The sequence below is a fragment of the Vicugna pacos genome, chromosome 9 (genome assembly GCF_048564905.1).
Source record: "Vicugna pacos chromosome 9, VicPac4, whole genome shotgun sequence".
NCBI lineage: Eukaryota > Metazoa > Chordata > Mammalia > Artiodactyla > Camelidae > Vicugna > Vicugna pacos.
In genome coordinates, this window is record NC_132995.1 from 74211386 (window position 1) to 74234574 (window position 23189).

Here is a 23189-nt window from a genome sequence, read left to right on the forward strand (position 1 = left end):
CCGCGCCCGGCGCCCAGCCCGCGGCCGCCCCCACCTGCCGCCCGCGCAGGGCCCCGCCCCCCGGGCGCGCGGGCCAATGGGCTGGGCCGCAGGGGGCGGCCGCGGCCAGGCGGGAGGCGCGGGCCGGGGGCGGGGGCGGGGCGGCGGCGGCGGCCGGCGCGGTCGTGGCTGCAGCTGCAGGGGCGGCGGCGGAGGCTCGGCCGGGCGTCCGCGGGCCGTGGGGGATGGGGGCGGCGAGCTCCAGCCCTCGGCGGCGGCGGCGGCGGCGGCCGTGAGTGTCTGGCGGGCGTCCGCGTCCAGGACGCGGGATGGAGCGCCGCGGTGAGTGTGGGGCGGCGGCGGCGGGGGCTGGGGTCACCCGCGGCGGCCACCCGCGCGTTGCCGTCCAGGGTCCGCGCGGCCCTGGCGGCGGCCGGGAGCGGGGGCGGCCACAGGCTGCGCTAGCGGCGGGCCGGGCCGGTGTTCCCGGGACCCCTGGTCCTCCGGGAAGGGTCCGACCGGGAGCGGAGGAGCCGGGAGGGCGCGAGCAGTGGCCCTGGGCAGATGATGACGATAATAAAAGCGAACACTTAGCATATTCCAGGTCCGACGTACTGTTTTCTAAGAGTGCTCCTATTTTAACCTCACGACAGTTCCACGGTTATCTAACTTTTCACGCGGGAAAACAGGTTAAAACTGCGGGAACTCACAGACTAGTAATTGGCAGAGTGCGGTTTAAACTCAGGCAGCTTTGTCCCAAAATCAGTGCTCCCTGCCGCGGAGTCTGGTCTTGCTTCCGACCCGGTCCCCACCTGCCCCGACAGCAGCCCTCCCTTCAGCTGGGTCTCGTTCCTGAGATGTCTTAGGATATCCGCGGTACATCGTTCTCGTCTCTGTCTTTTGGGCTGAGGGAGGGGTATTTCGATCTAAGGCATCCTCAGTCTAATTTATTTTTCCCAATTCCGTTGTGGCCTTGCTTTTACTTTTTTTTTTTTAACTTTTCCCCCTTTTTTCTTTTTTATGGGTGATCTCAAGACTGAGCTAGAGTCCTGGTAGCTGACGATCCTCGAATCTCCATGTTCAACTTTTTGACTCTCTTTCTCAGGAAATTGGCGTCATATCTTTTCGGAGGGCAGGAGTATTAGTTGCTAAAGGCTGGAGTTGAGCGCCCTTCGCTTTCTCCAGCTGCTTCTGTGACGCTGTCTCTTGTTCATCGCGATCCATGCCTGCTGCCCCTTTGGGTTGCTCTATTTTCCCACTCTGTTTAAATCCAGGGATAGGGAACGTGCTCTTTGGCATTGGATAGTTTTTGGCTGGTCAAAGGAGAGCCCAGGAATGCGAGATATTCTGGAGGCGTGGGAGTTTGGGCAGCTTCATCTTTTTTAAACGTGCTGAGTTCTAACTGCACAGGAATGAAGTCTATGTGCTTTGCACGCACATAGAAATTAGTTATTTGCATATTGTTAACAAAACTTTTAACACACCCCTATTGTGTTTTTTTCTTGGGGAGTGCTTTTAAAAAATATAATCAAAGACTTCCAGAATGATTTTTTTTCTGATTTTTAATAAATATCTCTAAGTAGATTCTTGCCAATCAGAAATTGTCCTGAAATTTCAGATTCCTGAAATATATGGAGATTTTTCTGGGTAGAAATAGTAAGATGGGAACTATTGATATTTGGGGTTGTTTTAACTCTTCAGCTAGACAGCCTAGTGCCTAAAATGAAAATACTTATGTAATAATACATTTAGGGCGGAGGTACATGGAGCAGGGGACATTAGATTAACACAGGCTACTGAAGTCTTGGAAAAGCCACATTGCAAGGTACCGGGAAGTTAGCGTTCTCACTTCTAATAGATATATTATTTAGAATTTAGAACGTACAGAGAAAATACTTTTGCACAGTAATTTTCTTTTTGCTACAAAGTTCTTTGCAAAATGGATAAAATGGGTTTTTTTTTTAAGCTGATGATTTGGAGTTGGAAGAGATGCAAGAGAATTAGGAGAGTTTCACAAATACTTTGCTCAACAATCTGTTTGCACAGTTCAAACTTCACTTGGAAGCGATTTAGTAGGCTTCCACAAAGTCAAGTTTCTGAAATTGTTTCCAGTCCTATATATATATCTTGTTCACAATTTATATACTGTAGTGAGGCCACATTTTGTCTGTTACTTAAGTGTGTTAAAAAGCATCCTCCCACAGTAAAGCGCTGCTGGTGATAGTGGCGAACAGTTACTGAGGCTTCATGATGAACCAAACATTGTGCTAAGTGCCTTCCGTATTATTATATCATGTACTTAAATTGCCAGTTGAAATCTGTTAGTAACTACATTTTATGTTAGCACCAATAGAGGGTGTTCATTTGGGGACATGGGAAAGTAATGTGGATGGTCTAAGAACATATATGTCCTCCAAACTTTCTCATCATAGTCCAGATTTTATGAAAGCTTGAATTAACTTATGTTACTAACATTTTTTTCAACTTTTGTATTTCCTTTTTTCAGTGTGCAATATGAAAAGTAGTAAAGTGTCAATAACAAAAGCAGTGCCTTGCTCACTGCAATGCTGACTAGAGGTGGAGTATAACCCTTTTTAGTTCCTCTCTTCCCCACCATTTTTGTTTGTTTACAGATGTTCTTAATGTTGACTAAAAATATTCAAGCATTTTTAAAACACTTTTTACAACTTTGGGTTACTAATTTGACAGTTAAAGTGAATTATTTTTGCTGAGATAGGTGAATTGTTTTATTTGAGACTTGCGATATATGCTTTAGTTTTTAGAGCCATCTTTTTACCAGTGATGGTGACCAATTTTTTAATTTCTTAAACTAAAAGCCATCAAAATTGATCAGAGTGACTTTATTAAGTAAGCTGCAAAATTGATGAATTAAACTAATAGTCTTCTCAATTAGTGATTTGTAAAAGAGTTGCCCAAACAAGGCACTTGAGTGTTTTGTTTTTGTTGGAGGGGAGACTTAGGTATAATAATAGTGCCCTTAAAATTGTCCTGAATTCATTTTAGAAGTTATCTACATATTTAAGGATTAATGTTAGATAAGTTTGAAACCAGATAAAATGTAGAAACTACGTTTTTAGAAATAATTTGAGATCAACAGTATTGAATAAAGGAACTTTAAAAGCTGTTAGAGAGGTGTTGGGGTACCTATTTTGATAACCAGAAGTAGAGAAACAATATTAGAAATCCAGCTGTGAGTTCACTTTTGTATACCCCTGCCTTTACTGAACGTCATGTGCTTATTTTCTTAAAATACTATTTTAGAGATAGATTTTTAAAAAACATTTATATTTTCCATTCAAAACACTCCCAACAATCCAGAGTTAACCATTTTTATTTCTATAAAAATTAATTGAAACTCTACAAATTTAAAAGCTCGTTACTCACTCTGCAAATTCTTTACTCATGCTGCAGACAGTTTTAAGTTGCTCATCCCTCATATGCCAAGCACTGTGCTATAAGCAGAGAACACATGGTTAGCAGACAGACAGGGTCATGATTTCCTTGAGGTGATAGTCTAGATAGGGAGACATGAATCATCTATTTGAACTTCAGAAAGTGCAATGATGAAAAGTATAAGATGCTATAAAGCATCTAACAGGAGATTATTTTCTTGTTTGGTGGTGGTGGTGGTGGATATGGGGGTGAGGGAGGTCCAGGAAGATTTCTTTGAGGAAATAATCTTTGAGCTGAGATCAGAATGAGTAAACAAAGAAGGAATAGTCCAGGCAAATGGAACTGCAGATAGACAGGACCCCAAGTCCAGTAGTTGATGTTTTCCGAGTTTTAGGGACAGGACTCATTAAAAGTATGAGACCAATTTGGTGGATTGCAACCAGCATTTTACAAAACGAAATGGGAGAAGATAGAAAACATCTGCGTGTATCACCTGGCTCCTTAGCCAGAATCTGTTCTGTTTGTGCATTACCACACACACACTGCACACAAACGTTGACATACCTAATGTGTATACTGGCTCATGATGTAAAATTATTTCCTACTGTGGGTCGCAGTAAACAAGTAATTGTTGGAAGAACGAGAAAGAGGTGTGTGTGGCAGGAGTGTTGAGTAGGAATTGTGATTCCAGATGACATGGCAGAGATAAGTAGGAGCCGATCTCATGTTGACCCTTGTAGTTTAGAGTAGCTTTTCACTTGTCCTTTGGAAGACTTTTGAGCAGAGAAATGACATGAGGAGAGTCATGTTTTGAAAATGTACTCACTCACTACATTTGGAGTGGGACATGAATGGATATAGAGAGATCTTTAGGAAATTAGTAACAATAGCTCAGACAAGAAATGATGGTAATTCACATAGTGTGTAGTAGAGATAGAATTGGATAGATTAAAGAGCTGTAGATTAGGGAAAAAATCTAGAGTTGGGCGAGGTATAGGAAAGAATAGCTTATGTGTGACCCAGAAATAAATATTACAAAAACTATCTATTATAAATTTCACAGAAGTCCTTAGTAATTCTACCATTTTGAAATTATCTAAATATTCAAGACAAAACATTTGAAAACTGTTTTAATGATAATGCTTGAGCTAATTTAATGCCTCTGGTCATTTCCTTTTTGATTTCAAGAGATATAGACAAAATTAGGACTTTTAATTCTGGAAAGGTAAAATGAAAGGATGAAGCAGAAACAAACTAAGATTTTGTTGAGTTCCAACTATCTGCCAGGTTTAGGTGTTTTAATATATGAAGTCTTCTAATTTTATGTTCCCTTTTAATCTTCACACAGCCTGTAAGCAATTGTACAGGTCACACATTTAGAAAGTATTCAGCCAGGATTCAAATGTCTATCTTTCTTATAACAAAAGATTGTGTTTTTATTACACCATTCTGAAATTACCAAAAATATTGCTCCAGTAATCATACATTTATTTGTTCAACCAATCCAGGTGTTTCAGATTAGTGGACATCCTTAGAACTTGTTTTTAACAAAGAAATATTCTTGATGAAAGTTGATAACCCAGAATATGTGTGTGTATGAGTATGCATTATTGTTAAGAACAAACTGTAATTGGAACTTCTTTAATGTGTTGGGCACTTCTATACCATTGTCTCTTTTAATGCTTACAAAAGCTCATGATGTAGGTGTTGTCAGGATGTTATTCCCGTCTTACAAATGAGCATACCAAAGTGAATAGATGATTAACAGCTTGTCAGGTCACACGTAGTAAGCGATGGAGGGGGATTTTGAAAACAGGCCTTTCTTTTTTCAAAGCTCATATTTCATATGTATTTTTGAAGGTGATGCCATGGAGGGAGATTATGTCCTTCCACTAAGTGACATTTCAGAATAACTTACAGTTTAAAAAATTTTATACCCTAGGAGTTAAGAAGTTTATTAGGAGCATGAATTTTGATAACAAAGCAGATCAGGGTTCAAGTACCAGTTCATCATGTATCAGCTGAAAACTTAGGCACATCTTTTACCCTCCAAACCTCAGGTTCGTAACTTGTGAAATGAAGAGAATAGTAGCTTGCATATCATAGGGTTGTCAAGATTACTGGCACTTAATAAATGGAAGTTGCTATGTAAGTAGTACAGGATTTTTTTTAATAGAATGCTGAGGTGGGTTTTGGGCTGTTTGTAAAAACCTAGTAAATATCCCCTGGTTAATACAGCATTTGTGTTTCTCTCTTCTTTCTTTCTTGCCCCCTTAAGGATTTCAGTTTTTTTGACTGTTCCATGAAAGGATGATTGCTCACAAACAGAAAAAGACAAAGAAAAAACGTGTTTTGACATCAGGCCAGCTCTCTGCTGATGTGGCAGCTTCTGAAATGGGGCTCAAGTCCATAAATTCCAACTCCATTTTGGATCCTGATTACATCAAGGAGCTGGTGAATGACATCAGGAAGTTCTCCCATATGTTACTGTATTTGAAGGAAGCTATTCTTTCAGGTTTGTCAACTGTTTTCCCTTAGCATCCTTACTGGGTACTTTGTAAAATTTTAAATGCCATCCTAGCTACAGACAAGTGTGCACACAGTGGTGGGAACAGGGTAGTCTGCTTTAGTTATTTTACAGATTTTTGTCTTTGTCTTTGTTTTTGTTTTTGTTTTGCCAAATGTTTAATTTTTACAGAGTAAATTTTTTTTAATCAGATACAGTGCAATACATAATAGAAACTTTGTTAAGTGTGAGAACAAGAATGCAAAAAGTGAAGATCAGTCTTTGGTTTTTAGAAGTTGGACACATTTGACATAGGCAAATTTTAGAAATTTGGGATTTTAACCTCCTTGTTAATGTTAACACAGTGCATTGATTGGTCTTTAATAAGAAGAATAGGGTTTTAAATTTATATTGTTGATACTTCTGCCTGGATTCAATTTTCTATATTGTTCCTAAAACTTAATCTAAAATCACTGATTTGAGTGAATTTTTGTTCTCAAAAATCAAAATTATGTTCTGATGTTCTTTTCTTCAGTTAAGGGGTAAACACAGAATTTGTCCTCTGTCTGGTTAGAAGTGGATTAACGAGGCATGAGACTTGATTCTCCTGAAGTAAAGAGCTATATACATCTGTACTCCCTGACTTGATGTTAATACCCAAGTCTTTCAACTTTCTGTGCCTCTTTTATATCTAAATTTGATGGCAATGATAATTAATAACCATATACTCCCATTCTTTCATAGTAAGTAGCAGTTCAATCCATAGTTATAATGGTGTGTCTGGGTGCAGGAAATGAGGACTCCTAATGTTACTTAGATGAGACCTTCTGGGGCTTCATAGACGTTTATAAGATTTCAGTAAAGACTTTCTATGTGTGTAAATTAAATATTCACTTTCTGATATGTTCTGAAGAACAGAAACTAAAAGCATGTCTTGTATTTGTCCTAAACGCTCTTTTTAAGAGTTTATTTCTAACCTGACAATAATTTTCAAGTTGAAATGCCCTAGATAACTGGACTTGAATTGTAGCCTCAAAATTTTAGTATTTGAATTTTCCTTGAAATGACAGTCACATAAGTCATTCTTCTGAGACTATGTATATATTTTTAGAAAAGGATTTACCTACATTCCTGTTCATTTTAATAGCTTGATTTTGAAGTCTAATTATGAATAAGTAAATGGTAATAAAGTTATCTTGTTCTAAATACTGGTAACAAGTTTATTACTAAAATAACATCTGCCATTTATTTAAAGAAGCATACCTTTGTAATAAAGATTCGTCCTTAACTGGGTTAGTTGTTTTAAATTTGTTTTTTGACTTACATACAGTAAAATTTATTCTTTTTGATGTAACTGGGTTAATTTTGAATTTGAAATTTAAAATGATGTATCAGTTGACAAGTCATTTACTTCAACTTAGGGTAAAATCTGATTTTATTTAATGTATCAATTTAAATAAGTTTTTATTAATATAAATAAGGTTTAGTTAAGATGTTTATTTGTTTTTGTTTCCCACAGGAGATTTATATCATTTGGAAGGCTCATTTTGCATTTTTATCCCTTGTTTCACAGATTTAAAATGATGGTAATTTAAAACAAGTTGGACCCACTCCTTATCTCTACAGTTTTTTAATAATGAGTTTGTTTGTGAGTAGACAGTTCGTAGGTTAGGAAGGAAGAGAACTGAAAGCTGATCCTAAGTGAGAAAAGAGAAAATTGGTAATAAGATAGCAAAAGGAGACTACCCTTTGAGATAAAAGGATGTGTGTGGAAATGTATGTTTTACAAAAATGTAATATTAAAAATCTGTAAGAATGTTACACATTTAATAAGAAAACCAGTACTTCAAAATTTAAGTACTTGATTGTATTGCTAATAATAAAAAAGCACACCATTTATGGCTGATAAATTGATTTAAAAATGTAAAAACCATCTTTCGGATAACCAACTCTCATGAATAAGCAGTGGCCAGAGGATTTTCATTCATTTATCTTTGGATCGATTTTAATACTTGGTTCTTCAGTCAGGGTTAAAAGGACTTATGTATGCCATCTCAGAATAAGTCTTGGGTTTAACAAGAATTTGTTTTCTCTGTCTTTGGAACCTTGTTACCAAAATTTGGAAGTACACTCTTTAGTTTATTTGAATTGATAGAGCTTTTTTTGTTTGTTTTCCTAAAGGGAGTATATATGAACATATAAATTAACCTCATTATCAATGGTAAGAAATGCTGTATAATAATATGCTTGTTTATGTTTTTAGCTTGTTAAGAGTCTCATACTACACCTTATTTACTTAATAATTATTACAAAAATCACATGAGATATAATATTCAGAAAAATATGTAAAAAGTTTAAATTCTGTAACTATTTAAGGTGGTATTATTATATATGTTCCTGGACATAGACACAGGCCATGCTTTTGTCTTCTGGTATTGAGAAATATCCCGGGACTTCCGTTCTTTAGTACCACCATAGTTGTAAATGTGGCCAGATAGCAAAGAGCTGTTGCACTGTTTTTCTCTTGGAGTAAGGGACCTTTGTCAGTATTGTGTCCGTGGCCTTGCCAGTATTTTATCTTTTGCGTCCTTAAGAAAAAGGATGCCAATTTTTTGGTATTGTTTAAAAAGTTAGCTTTTAAGAATATAGACTGTGGGTATGCAGATCATCTTCAGTGTAATCTGAATACCATTTTCTTTATGTACTTTGCCTGTTGTGAGGCAATGAAGTACAAAATCTCTTGACTGTTGCTTCAAGTGGTCAATTGTGTTGTTGAGGCAAGGCTTAGATTAATAGCTTTGTGATAGGTTCATAGCCACATTTCCCTTTCCCTGAACTAGTGATAGAGATGACGTATAATTGTATATGGTGCTTTACATTTTACAGAGTACTTTTATATACAGGCAGTATTAATCACACAGTCCCCACAAAGGCAAGTTCTTTTAGCTCCATTTCACAGATGAGTTGTATGTGTAATTTAGATTATGTGATTTCATCAACCTCTTATTGTTGATGAATCGTGGTTTCCTTTGGAACCCAGGAGTCATGAATGCAGAATGGTGGGTTATTTTCAGCTGCTTCACATGGCAGTCACTCTAAAAACACTGCTCAGTTTTCATTATTTCATTAACCAGTTCTGTTTTCCGTGGAGATTATCTAGATCTGCACTGTCAATATGGTAGCCTCTAGACATGTGGCTATTTAAATTTAATTGAAATTTGAAATTCACTTTCTCAGTTGCAGTAGCCTCATTTCAGGGGTTTATTAGCCACCTCTGGTTAGTGGCTGCCATTTTGGATGGTGAAGATATAAAAATTCCCATCATTACAGAAATATCTGTAGAACAGTGGTGGTATAGACATTTGACTTTCATCAGTCTCAAGAATAATGAGATGAATTCTTAAGCTATAAATGTTTTTGATTTCTGTAGCATGAAAAGAAAACCTAGAAAATGTCATTGGAACAAATTTAAGACAGTTTTCCCTAGAAGTAGAAACTTTTGGAATCTATTTGGAATCCCCTTCTTTAAGTTGCCTTTGGAATGTGTAGGTTTCATGCAGTTCTTTGATTTGAACTAGCAGATCACTTTCTAGACATTTTACACAGTTTGGTGAAATTGGTAGTAGGGGGTTGCAGAGATTGCTCAGGAAAGAGAATCACACAGTATAGGTTCTAGGCCTACTTTTGCTGTTGACTAATTTTGGAATATGATTTGTCATTTTATAATTTGTTAAGAATGAGGTGCCTACACCAGAGACTACTGATTTTGTAATTCTGTGATTCCAAAATTGATTAGAGTTGGAAATTCTTCATTGTCCACAATAGTGACAGTTCAGAGCTGAAGAAGACAGCTAAGTATTTGTTTTCAAACTTCATAATGAATTTTAGAGGACATCCACCTCCTACCACTCTACAGGATTTTTTGTGAGTTTTATGATAACTGTCTTAAGTATGATGTTTATGGAAATTTCCCAAGTGAGAATGTGAAGCTCGTATTACAGTAGTTATTGAGAACTGATTAGCGAAAATTAGTGCCTGCCAAGGAACTCTGTGCCCTTAACAGAGTAAAGATATGTATGCGCTTCGTCTCTACTGTTTTTATTTACAAATAAAAATGGAGAGCTTAATGTGGGAGATCAGAGGACTGTGAAGACACTTACTTGTTTGACAGGATAAATGATAAGATTTTGTTGATTCTCTGTCCACTGCTTATTTCCAGGGGGAGGTTACCCTGTAGTCTTATATAAGTAGCAGATGTGGAATTCAAAGTTTTAGATCTCTATCCAGTGTCATTAAGGTGCATTATGAATAATTACAGGGGCAAATTTTGCATCTTATGTTAAAATGCTGAAGGCACGTGATTATGCATATGTCCTCTGTGTTTAAATATAATACTGCAGACTGTGTGCAGTCTAAGTACCAGTTCAGGTTTATTGTTGCTCCCGCCCAAGAAATAATGTGTTCTGAACACCAAAGAACACGTTTATAAATGTTCTTCTAGTTTATACAATAATCTTATACTCTGTCTTTGTGACATACCTTCCCATTCCCAGGTGGAACACCATTCAAGGAAGTTCAAACACTGGGAATTTGAAAAGTGCAGGGTTTTTATTGCAAATTGCTTAATTTGTCTGATACTCAATGCTTGGAAGTGTCCATTGCAGTTATAATATATATTTGAAGAAAAATAGACAATTAGTCTAATACTTCTTGTAGCTTTTTGATTATATAATACTATTTTCAAAATAGATTTTAATAAAAGTTTACTGTTGGGACAGTGGTGCAGTGGTGCCTTGTTTTTCTTTTTTGTTTTTTAAATAGGCTAGAAAGGAAGATAATACTTTATCATCAGTTTCAGATAAAATAGTTCTCTAATTTTCAAAAAATGATTTCCAGTTTAAGAGTGTATCACTTTTATTTTATAAGAATGTAACTAATCTCATAAATGATAGCTTTTGATGAATTCTGGGTCCTAAATTTGACAGAACTATAGTCAGAGTGGTATGTTAACTTTCCTAAAGCGAATTTTATTGAACAGAAGGAATGAAGTAAAAATTTTAATGCCATTAAATATTAGATTCTGTTGTAAGAGGAAAGTTCTGCATAAATTTTCAAAGTCTTAATTGAAATCCTGTGTTGTGGATTTATCCAGTTTTTTTCCAGAGTGAATATACAAGAGGATGTGTACATTTATTTCAGGCAAATTCCAATGAGAATTAATTTTATCATTGATGAATATTACTTAATTTTCAGCCTCTATAGTGTGCCAAGAAATTTTGTGAAATACTAGAACATCAAGTTGCTAGTCTCCAATATGTCCTCCTGCTGTGTTCTTTTAGCAGTAAACCTCTCTAGAAGTGATTTCTAATGGTTATCATTTAGGAAAAGCTAATGTGAATGTTCATGGGTTATGGCTTAGTGCCTAGGAGGTAAAAATGAATCTTTGAGGAATGAACTATAAAATTCAGGTAGCTCTTTTATTACACATGTGCCAGCTCTTAGGCGATTTCCTCTTCTGCACTTATCTAGAATGGTTTATGTAATGTAACATCATTTATGATAGTAACTGGCATGTTCAGTTGGAAGTTAAGGCCCCTTAAATGACACACAGGGTACCTGTCACTTAACTATAACTTCTTTAACCATGTGATACATCATGGTGACTAAGAGCATATATTCTAGAGCCAGAGCCCCAAGGTGGAATCCTTCACATTCTGCCACTGTTTGTGTGTAACCACAGACAAGTTACTTAATATTCGCTCCCTCAGTTTCTTTCTACAACTGCCAAAAGGAGGTAATAGTACCTACATCATTTGGTTGTTGTGAAAATTAAATGAGTTCATATATGTAAAGTGCTTAGAATTAAGTGTTTAAAATGTCAGCTATTATTATTTCTACAACACCTAAGTGGCTGGATAAAGAAAGCTGCTGTTCAGACTTCACTTTTATCCTGCAAATTCAGAAGTCATTACAGAAAAAAAGTGAGTTTCCAATGATAAGTTCTGAAACTTTTTTCTCTCCTTCTTGTTTTCATTGCTTTCCCAGAAGGGTTAAGCTGAATTAACTAGACTGATTTTAAAAATTATTGTCACTTTTTTTTTAAATCAAGGAAAACACCATGTTTTTTTTTTCATTTATTTACATAAGCATTTCCATGAAGTGTTTGCAGTGTAAACACTGTGGTATTGTGTTAACGCATGAGAACCAAAAAGTGGAACTGACTGATCTGTTCTTACTTGATAAGCTGAATGAAGCAGAAAGTAAATGGCACCAATGAATGAAACAGTAAATTAAAATGCATATTACAGGGATGGTAAATAAACAAGCCAACATTAGGATACAGGAGTTTTCTATATAACTAGTGTTAAGACTGGTTAAACATAGTATTTGTATATATATTACCTTTGTGGTATAAATTAAATTTCATTACATTTACATTATGGCCACTATAGAATTTTTAAATTATCTTATAGTTATATGACTAATAATTTAACTTGATAGGTATAGAAATATTTTTATAAAATATATTCTTAATTATTTTATTTCTAAGTAATTTACTAATTTAGATTTTATATGTAAATTGAAATTTAACTTTTAAAATTAAAAATTTTTTAATTGAAGTGTAGTCAGTTACAGTGTGTCAGTTTCTGATGTGCAGCACAGTGTCCCAATCATACATATATATGTACATACATTTGTTTTCATGTCCTTTTTCACTAAAGGTTATTAAAAGATATTGAATACTTTAGTGTCTCTTTTTCATTAGCCAGAATATTGTAGGACCATACTGTAAGTGTATTTGTTACTCCCAAAGAGTTTTTGTTAATGTGGGCTGTATCTCTTACTGTTCCCTGTGTTAGAAATTAATACTAAGAGCAGTGAAAGCCATATAAAAAACACATACAATAATTTTGAAATATATTTATTTCCACATAGTTAGTTTTCTGGACTCCAAGAAGACCAGAATTTATTACCTTGGTTTATTTAAGCATTTAAACCATTAGTGTTTTGTAGTTCTTGCTTAATATTCAGCACTAATTTTGAATATTGGTGGTGGTTGTTGACACACAAGAATCAAGCTCTTTTGTCTTGAGATCTCAAAGGTATTTTTACTTGGCATTCCCTGAGTGTACTGTCTGTAGCTTTTACTGCGAAACTTCAGAGTAGGGAATAGAAATGACTGGCTTTCCTTCCTCTTTTTTAAGACTAACATAGGTTAAGCTTCAGAAAGAGGACAGCACAAGTCTTCATGACACTAGGGAGGCATTCAGCCCTGATTTTGATAAGTGGGCAGAAGTATTACCATAAACTAGCTTTAGTTAGTTATATATATTATATATAAAATACATACAATAAAGAATAGACTTTGCACCGCAAAACTGGGGATGGATACAATTATGTTATTTCTTATAGCTATTCAGATTGTATTATTGTCCCAGAAGTTTCTTTTATTTCAAAGCTACTAGGTTCCATTTCAGCCGTAACCTATGTTATTAACCTGTTTCTGCATCTGTATAAACTAATGAAAACAGCTGCAAACATTTACAGAGGGATTATTATGTTCCAGCTACTCTTCTAAGTGCCTTTTGTTTTTTAACTCATTTAGTCCAACAACCCCATGACGTAGCTACCAGTGTCTTCTTTTTTATCGGTGAGGAAACTGAGGCACAGAGAGGTTAAGTAACTTGCCCAAGGTTTATCAGCCATGGAGGTGGAATTCAGATTCAAGCAGTTTGGTTCCAGAGACTGTGCTTTTAAGCAGCCCCTAAGCTACATGTCTCAGCTAAGTAAACCTACCAGACTAACCTGCACGGCTACAAAACAGACAGAGTAGGTAATAATCACTTAATGAAGATGATTCTTGAAATTACATGCTTACATTTCCCCTAGGAATTTTAAAAAGTTATAAATGAATTTTTAATTATAAAAGTAATATGTGTTTATGAGAAAAATTCCAACAGTACGTAAGTTTTTTAAAATCTTTTGCTCATTTCTATTTCATTTTTTAAATAGACTATTTTTAGAACAGTTTTAGATTTGCAGAAAAACTGAGAAGATGGTACAGAGTACCCAGACACCCGTATGCCTAGTTCCCATTATTAACATCTTACGTTAGTCTGTTCCATCTGTTAAGAGTTAATGAACCGATATTTGGTAATAATGATACCTTATTATTAATTGAAGCCCATAGTTTATGCAGATTTCCATAAATTGTTCCTGATGCCCTTTTTTCCTTCGAGGATCTTACCATACTACATTTAATCATCATGTCTCCTTAGGCTCTCCTTAGTCATGGCAGCTTCTCCAACTTTCCTCATTTTTGATGACCCTTTTAAGGAGAGCAAGTTGGGTATTTTGTAGGATGTGCCTTGATTAGAATTTGATGTTTTTCTCATGATTAGACTGGGGTTGTGGGACATGGAGAGGGAGATAACAGATATAAAGTGCCGTTTTCATTATGTCATGTCAAGAATACTTACTGTGAACATGAGTTATTACTGCTGATGGTGACCTTGATCACCTGCCTTGAGCGGTTGTCAGGTCTGTCTAGTGTAAATTTAGTCCTCTTGTCCCCCTTTCCATATTGTACTCTTTGGAAGAAAGGCACTATGCACATGCTTCATTCGCCTTGAGGACAAAATAATCGGTATAAATCGTTTGGAATTCTTTTATACAAGAGAGTTGTGCTTTCCTTTCATTTATTAATTTATTCAGTCATTTATTTGTATCAGCATGGATTCATGAATGTTTGCTTTATACTTTGGGTTATAATCCAGTACTACTTTACTTGCTGCTCACATTTTTCCTGCTTTGGCTTTGGGAGCTCTTGCAGTTGGTTCCTGTGCACTGTTGGCATACCCTCTTCAGTATGAAGGCTTGTTTTTTCAGCTCTTACTTTCTGGCATTACAGGATGCTCATAACTCACCTCGTGTATTTTTTGACCCAGTCCTAGAACCAGCCATTTCTCTGAGGAGCCCTGGTTCCTCTTACTGGAGAATGGTATTAGAAGCCAAGATCAGGGTGCTAATATGCTTGTTGCTACTGGGGCATCATTTCTTTTAGGCCCCCTCAGCTGACAGAGCAAAGAAATACATGTGTGTGTGCTAACCTGTGTGTACACACACGTCTATGAATATTTCTGTATGTAGTCCCCCTGTGTGTTAAGCTAAACATGAATTCTTACTGAAGTTTCCAAATCTAATCTGTCACTCCACGGATCATTATGGCCTCCTCTCCCTGCTTGTTTGTAAATTTCCATTCCAGCAGTGTGAGTCCTGGCTCGCAGTTGTTCACTTCCAGCATACACGTAGGGCAGTTACCAGCATTGTTAACCTAACCCCTCACTGGAAACACTTCATCAACTAGAGTACAGGGCGTGTGTGCATTTCCTTTGCCGTTGTCTTGTGGACACCACTCATCTCCAAAGCTGCTTAAGTCAGCACCAAATCTCCTGTGTTTCTTTTTCTGTTATTAAAATCTGTTGGATGAATGAGTTGGGTTTTTTCCTGAAGGCACGCTGTCCTCTTTGCTTTCATCTCTATCTGAAGTATCCTTCTTTGCCTCTTCCTGGAATACTCTTTGCCTTAATATACCCAGCTTCCTACTCTGCCTGCTCCTCTAATACTACACATTTCTCTCTTTTGGTAATGCCAGTAATAAGTGGAATATTTGATAGATGATGGTAGAATTTTTTGTTTTTATTTTTTATCCTGTAGACAGTTTTTCTTTCCAGTGATTATCTGTTAACATTTCTGAAAAAAGTTAATCACATAATTATAAAATGACACTTTAAAAATGTTTTTTCCTCATTTTTTAAGCTATTTCAAGAGGGAGAGAGGATAACATTAAGAGCCAAGCTTCTAGAATTACTCAGATTTTAAGTTCAAATTTTGATTTGGTGAATATAGGTGTGTCTCAGTTTTCTCATCTGTACAATGGAGATTTTTTAAATTATCTGCCTAATAGGATTGATGTGAAAGTTAAATGAGATAATATGCTTTATGTGCTTTTAACAGTGTCTAGCACATAGGAAGCACTTAACAAATGTGCTGTTGGTAAACACGAGTGCTATGTAAGGTTATAGAAAAGAACATTACATAAGAGTATTATATTTAAGGTACTTGTCTTTTCATGCTTTTGAGGATTACTTCAGGGTTTTAAAGGTTTGGGTGACTGTCCGGTTTGCCTGGGATGGTGATCTAGGAGCGTGCCTGTTGTGCTGGCATGATTATGGGTAGGACATGCCTTTATTCTTGCTAGATATTTTACTTTGGAAGAAAAAGTATAAGGTCACCTTATTTCCAGGCATTGCAAAATGTCTGTGTCCCTCTGGTGAGGGCTGGTGTAAATGGTGGAGTAGGCTAGGGGTAGGCAGATGGGGACTACTGGGAAAGCGTACACACTGAAGTGAGCGGTGCTGCTCTGTTTCAGCTATTTGTGGCCAAGGAGGCCTGGTATAACCAGATTTTGATTTTTCAAGAGTAGGCAGAAATCTGGAGCTTTTGCAGTGGTCCCCAGTTTATTATCATTGGCATTTAATTTAATTTTTCTAAAAAGTACAAAATTTCATTGAACCGTATAAAGATCTATGCATTTTATTGCATGTAAATTATGTCACAGTTTTTAAAAATAGGCAGATCAGATGGTGGTCCATATATATATATATATATATGCTTGTGAGTCGCTAATTTCCAATATCTGATACTATCTTAATGCAAAGACTCAGTTCTAACACAGAAACTTAACATGTTAACTGCTGTTTAATACCAGTTAATATAGCAGACATTGTAGGGCTTTAACTCTGTTACCATATATATTTAAAAGTATGTGATAGTAAAAACTGTAAGATAGGAAAAACTTACATTATAAAGTTGCCTCCAGGGAAATCTGGAGAGCACATTTAGACTGGGAAAGCTGAAAAAGGTCGTGCTAAATTGACCATGACTGTGAGTGCCTTTGAAATCCTTAATGAATTAAAATGATTATGGATATTTTGAAGACTAAATAAATTACATATAATTGCCGTGGTGAAAATGTATGTGAATACATAGTAGGCAGAAATTATGGAGCCACTAGTTCTGCTTGAAATGCGCTTCAAAATGCTCTTCCCTAGTTTAGGTTCCTGACACTTGTTTGGGAAACAAATTTAAAAATTTTTTTTCCTTCAGACTGTTTTAAAGAAGTCATTCATATACGTCTGGACGAACTTCTTCGTGTTTTAAAGTCTGTAATGAGTAAACATCAGAACCTCAATTCTGTTGATCTTCAAAATGCTGCAGAAATGCTTACTGCAAAACTAAAAGGTAAGAAGAATAATACTAATAGTGGGTTGACGCAGGCAAAAGGGATCCAAGTGATATTTTGTGGTTTGTAATGACTGTAGCGCCATCTCTCTTGGCATCTGTATGATGTGTACCAGTGGGAGTTGTGTATACTTTGATATTTAAATATCCCACTAAGTCACACCTAAAACCCTTGTTTAAAAAATCAAAACTTTATTTGGCAGGAAATGTTCTAAAAATACTAACTGAAATAAACTAAACAACTGACGTTTGAGATTTTTTGAGTTTTTTAAAGAATGTATGCTCTTTTGAAGTAGGTTTTTAATGTACAAAAAGTCTTTGTTTTCTGAGGACAATTGATGCTGAAAAATGGCCATTTATAGTGACTCCACTTAAAGGAGGGAACCAAATGGAGAAAAAGAAGACTAAATTGGAAATTTATTTTAAAATGTGGAAAAATGAAGATAAAATTGTAAAATAAGTCTATCGTGTATGTGTATGTTTTGTGTATATATGTGTACATGTACGTGTGTGTATACAGTACATGTGCTAAAAGAAATAAGAATTAGGACATTATCCCTTGATGAAATGATTTGCCACCAAAAGTTGTTTGAATCCGTTATTCTAGGCTGCAATATATAAAGATTGAGGATGGAGGCAGGGAGTTCAGTTAGGAGATTGTAAGAAATAATAGATGAGGGCTGACAGTCTGATTTAAGACAGAAGCTGGGTTGTGGCAGAGGTGGAACCAGAAGAGGGCATGGATGTTGATTTGGGGAAACATAGGACAAGTTGAATGTTAGGGGTTAAGTTGAAGTTTGGAGTTGAACATGCGGACTTGATATGTAGGTGGTGGTAGGAGAGGATGACACCAACTCAGAGTGCAGAGTAAATAGAAGACTGAGTATGAGATCCAGGGACAGAGAGAAGATAGAGGAACCCGAGAAACATCTAGGAAGTAGGGAGATGATCTGGAGAAAGATGTTACGGAATTTTAGAAGTGTCAGTTTCTAAGAAGTGATTGTCAGTGCTAAGTGTCAGTCTGATAGATAGTATGAATTCAAATAATTTAACTGTAAAAAGTGTCACCATAGGTTGAGTAAGGAAACGAAAGGCTTCTCTGGGGGGAGGGATTGCCTATGGAGAGTCTGAGAGGTCAGGTGGGCAGTATCCAGGCTAGAGCGAGACCGGGGCTATTATACAGGCGCTTGTATGAGAAGTCTGAATGTGAGAAACAGGACTTGATGGATGGACACACTCATACGCAGAGAGGGCCAAGGCCAAGTGTCAAGGGGTGAGGCGTGCAGAGAAAGTAAAACCTTGTCTTTAAATGTGATCCATATACTTAAGAACTGCCTTCCCTACCTTTTGGCGTAGGTTTATCCTGTTTGCATGGTTCTCTTTTTTCTGTATTTCAAGCACTGAAGCAAATGCAGATGTCTTTAAAGTGGAAGAAATGGATAGCTTCTGTTATGACTTTTAAAAATGTTTAGTAACCAGATTTGTTTTCTAATAGATTGTTTATAAGTGCCCTGTATCTTAACTTAGATAGGGAAATTTGTGTCTATAGATAGTAAAATTTCCGTGCTTGGAAATAGTGACCACAGTTCATTCAGTTGTTGTCAGTAGCTATTGTGTGCAGGCAGGATGTCCTGGGGAAGGAGTATGTCTGTGTATAGTGATGTCCGCATTCCAGAAACAGACTTGAAGAAAGTGGCCTCTCAGCTGCCTGAAAGACCCTTTTTTCTTTGAGGTAAAGCAGTCTTTTGAATATTATTTCCCGCTAGGAGTGTCTTTGCCCGTGGGATTATTGTTAGAATTTTACTCTTGTGTTTGATGAAATTTAAAAGATTATTTTGTTGCTGGGGCCCTTACTCTGTTTCAGGACTCCATGACACAGAAGAACTTTAAAAATTGTGTCTTCTTTGGTGTAAGTTTAAGTTTTTTAACTAACTGCCCCCATCTTATTGTTAAGGCTATCTAAAAATATCATTTATACCCCAAATGAAAAATACTCAGTAACCTGAAAAATTGATGTCAAATCAGAGCTCATTTAATTGTTTTATTTAATGGTAATTTAGTTTTCAAGCCCTGGAAAAGGCAAGGGGAAGGTAAAAACCATTTTTGGTTGTCTATTCTATGGCAATTAAATATTTTACATATGCTGTCTGCTTTAATGTTTTCAAAAAAACTTAATAAAGTTACATTTTTAGTCCTGTATTAAAGGGAAAAGCTTAAAAACTATCGTATATTAGTATCAGAAATGCGGAGGTCATTTTGTCTTAACCTCCTAATTACATTTTTCAAACAATGGTAACCTGACTGACTTTGGAGATCTTAGCTGTCAGATGCATTTTGCAAGTATACCAAACCATTTCAAAGAGTAACATATACAGAATAACTTTAGAATCAGAGAGGTATAATCTTGTTTGTGCTTCTGCAGGTTTGAAGGCATGAAATCTCTCCACTTCCTATGCGTAGTAATTATAAGCACAGTGGTGTGAAATTGGAATCTTTGACTCTTATTTTTCAAGTGTGGAAATTACTTTTTAATAACTTTAAAAGAAAAATTCTTAGCTTTTCCCCATTCATTCTAATAGTGATTTTTGTATTTCCTGTGTATCCTCTTGTTTCCAAGCAGGAAGTTCAGTCTGACAAAATATTTGCAGTGTGTTAAGAGAGATACAGCTTATTTGTGAAGTAGATGAAGACATCTTCAGTACTCAGTAATTTATTATGTACTTAATATTTGTGTTTTCATCAGTTACAAGTATTTTGGTAAATCTTATTTGTAATATAATTTAAAAGGACCATTTTTTGGTTTTTCGTCATCTGTGTTTTGCCTTATATTTAAAAATTGACAAACAAGAAAAATAATCTTTAATTATGCATCCCAAACTGTAGAAGCCTCATGTTTTCTTTCTGCTTTGAAACTTACTTTTTTAATAGGCAGTTCATTCACATGGTTCGTAGTACAAATGATACAAAAGAATATTCAACAGTGAAGTGTCTTTCTACCTCAGACTGTAGGCATCCCTTCCTTTCCTTAAATAAGCAACAACTATTACTGATTTTTTCTGTAACTTTCCAGAGACATACTACACATATGGACGCAAACACGATATGTTGTCTTTTTTTAAGAAAGGGTAGCATTCTGCTCCTTGCTCATTGTTCTGAGTTACCTGTATATAAAGGGTCTCCTTATTCTTTTGTTGTTACTTGTTTTGTTTTGTTTTTTTAAAGCTGCATGGTAATCCATTCTATTGATGTACTATAATTTATTTAACCAGTTCACTACTAATGGGTGTTTGGATTGTTTCCAATTTTTTTCTGTTACAAACAGTGCTTCAGTGAATAGTTGTGTGAATTCCTAGATGGGCAGTTACTGGAACAGAGTGCACGTGCATCTGTATTTTTTATATTACTGAATGCCCTCTGTAGGGGTTCTGTCCTTCTGATAGCTGTGCTGAAGAGGCTGATTTCCTGCCCGTTTGCCAACAGAGCTGGTTACCAGACTTTGTTATCCAATCTGATAGTAAAAACTGGTGTCTTGGTGTAGATTTGATTTGCATTTCCCTCATTTTGAGCACAGTTGAGTATCTTTTCATATGTTACAGAGCCATTTGCGCATCCTTTTATGTGACTTGACTGTTTATTCGTTGTTTTCTTGATGGTTGGTCTTTGTTTTAGTTTTGATTTGTAGAAACTCTGTATAAGGTGCTTTACATTTGTTTTCTCAGTCCTTCCTTTCAGTAATATGCCATGTTACACGTGGAGAAATTGAAGTTAGGCGGTGTGTCCAGAGTGACACACGAAGTGGTAGGGATCAGATCTAGACTTAGGTTTGAAACTCTGGGGCCTTACTTCCTCTCATTGCTGTAACATACTACTTCTAAGCAGAGCACTTCAGGATGGAAGGGAGTGGATGATGTTTGCAGCAATAACAGCTGCCATTGCTGAGGGTGTGCTTGCTTATGGCAGCCACTGTTAAGCTCTTTACATGGGCTACCTGTTAGTCTTCACAGCAGATTTTCGAGATCAGTACTATTATTACATCAGCTCCCATTTTGCAGATAAGAAAACTGCGACGCAGAGACTTGTCCAAAGTTGCATACATATTAAGTGGGAGAGTTGTTGAGAGTTGCAGAATGGTCAAGCAGGATGAAAGCTTAGAAGGAAAAAGGCATCTAAGTTTGACTAATGCAGTTGGAGGTTGTTGTTGACAATGTTGTTCAGTGGCATGGAGTGAAAATAACATTTACTGAGCATTTTCTATGTAATAGGCTCTGTTCTGAGGTCATTTGGTCTTCACAGTGGTTCTCAAAATACATATTATTATCCCCATTTTATAAATGAGGAAACTGAGGAGCAGAGCAGTTAAGTTACTTAACCTAGTTAGAGACAGAGGTAGGACTTAACCTAGGTAGGCTGGCTTGGAACCCATCCTTTTAACCACTCTTACTCTATATGTGGCTTCTTTATACAGAGTTAAATAGTTGCAACAGATCATATGGCCTGAAAAGTCTGAAATATTTGCTGTCTAGCAGTTACAGAAAAAGTTTTTCAACCCCTGCTAACCATTAATCTGGCTGAAAAGCCAAATCCTGGTGAATTCAGTCATTATCTATTTGTAGAGATTTGGCAGTAAAGAAATGCTGACTTACATTGCATGGTACCTTTAAGAAAAAATATGGTAAAATTAATTTTTTCTCTCATAGGGAAAATGTGAGTATGCTGTTAGCAGCATAAGGCAAAACGGTCAGCTGGTAGGAGACAGTGAAACCATGAGGGAGGAGTGCTGTTTGTGGAGGGTGTGGAGAACGAATACAGGAGAGAATGGGGAGATTTATGATTGGAAGGGAGCCAGAGACTTTTTTTTGAAACACTGGAAGGAGCAACAAAGGGAAAGGATATTAGAAGTATGGAGCTGTTTTGCAGTGGAGGCAAGGGCGGTAATAGGAATTTTCATTAGATGGTTGTAGCCTCATTCAAGTAGGAATGAAGGTAAGAAACAAAGACGGTTCAAATAATTGTCTTTTCACTACTCACAGTTATTTAATCTCCCAGTCATGTTTAGTGCTTTTAGAAAGTATATTTATAGGAAAGAAAGAATAATTACAGAATTTTACAAAGTGTTATGAAGTGTTTTTTTTTCTTTAAAGTCTAATAGGTTAAAGCTAGTAAATATGAGAAACTTTGTATTTTTTGTTAATATTACATTATAAATTACATTTAGAGTCCACTTCCCAATGTGATTTTAAAAACAGCATTATTAAAGTATAATTGACTTACAATAAACTGCCCATATTTAAATTAAGGGTACAGCGTAATCACTTGTGACATGCGTACTCTTGTGAAACTGACAGTCCTGGGGATTCCTGCTCCTTCCTCATCCTCCCCTCCCCGCACCCTTCTGCCCCCTCCCTCGCCAGTTTTGATATATTGTGTTTTCATTTTCATTGTGTTCAGAATACTTTCTAATTCCTCTTTTTTCTTTGACCTGTGGGTTATTTAGAAGTGTGTTAGTTTCCTTATATTTGAGGATTTTTCCAGAGATGTTTCTAATCTAATTCCATCCAGTCACAGAACATATTTTGCTCGACTTGACTCCTTTTAAACCCATTGAAACTAGTTTTATGGCCCACAGTATGGTTGGTCCGTCTTGGTAAATACTCAGTGTGTACTTGAAAAGAACATGTGTTTTACTGTCCATTGGGTAGAGCGTTCTTTAAATGTCCATCTTCTCACGGTTACTGATGGCATTGTTGAAGGCTTTCACATCCTTCACTTATTTTTCGGTTACATGTTCTGTCAACTATTCAGAGAGGGTTTTTTGAAATCTCTGACTATATAACTGAGTTTGTTTATTTCGCATTGCAATTCTGTTAGTTTTTGCTTCATGCATTTTGAAATTATTTATTAGATGCATAAATGCATAAAATTGTTCTGTCCTCTTTATAAACTACTCCATCATTATAAAATGGTTGTCTTTTAGCTCTGGTAGTTC

General features: G+C 36.5%; 1 protein-coding gene across 3 annotated transcripts in view; it reads left to right on the forward strand.

Annotated features, from left to right (window-relative positions):
• Positions 1-23189, forward strand: part of ARHGAP29 (Rho GTPase activating protein 29) — a 66240-nt gene that overhangs the window by 10961 nt on the left and 32090 nt on the right. For 2 of the 3 annotated variants that reach the window (XM_072968174.1, XM_072968175.1), the window contains exons 2-3: positions 5672-5908; positions 17069-17203. In XM_072968174.1, coding sequence (XP_072824275.1) covers positions 5704-5908; positions 17069-17203 — 340 coding nt within the window. In that variant the 5' untranslated portion in view covers positions 5672-5703. Of the gene's footprint in view, position 1; positions 322-5671; positions 5909-17068; positions 17204-23189 lie in introns of those variants that run through there. The other variant, XM_072968173.1, reaches the window with a different exon arrangement.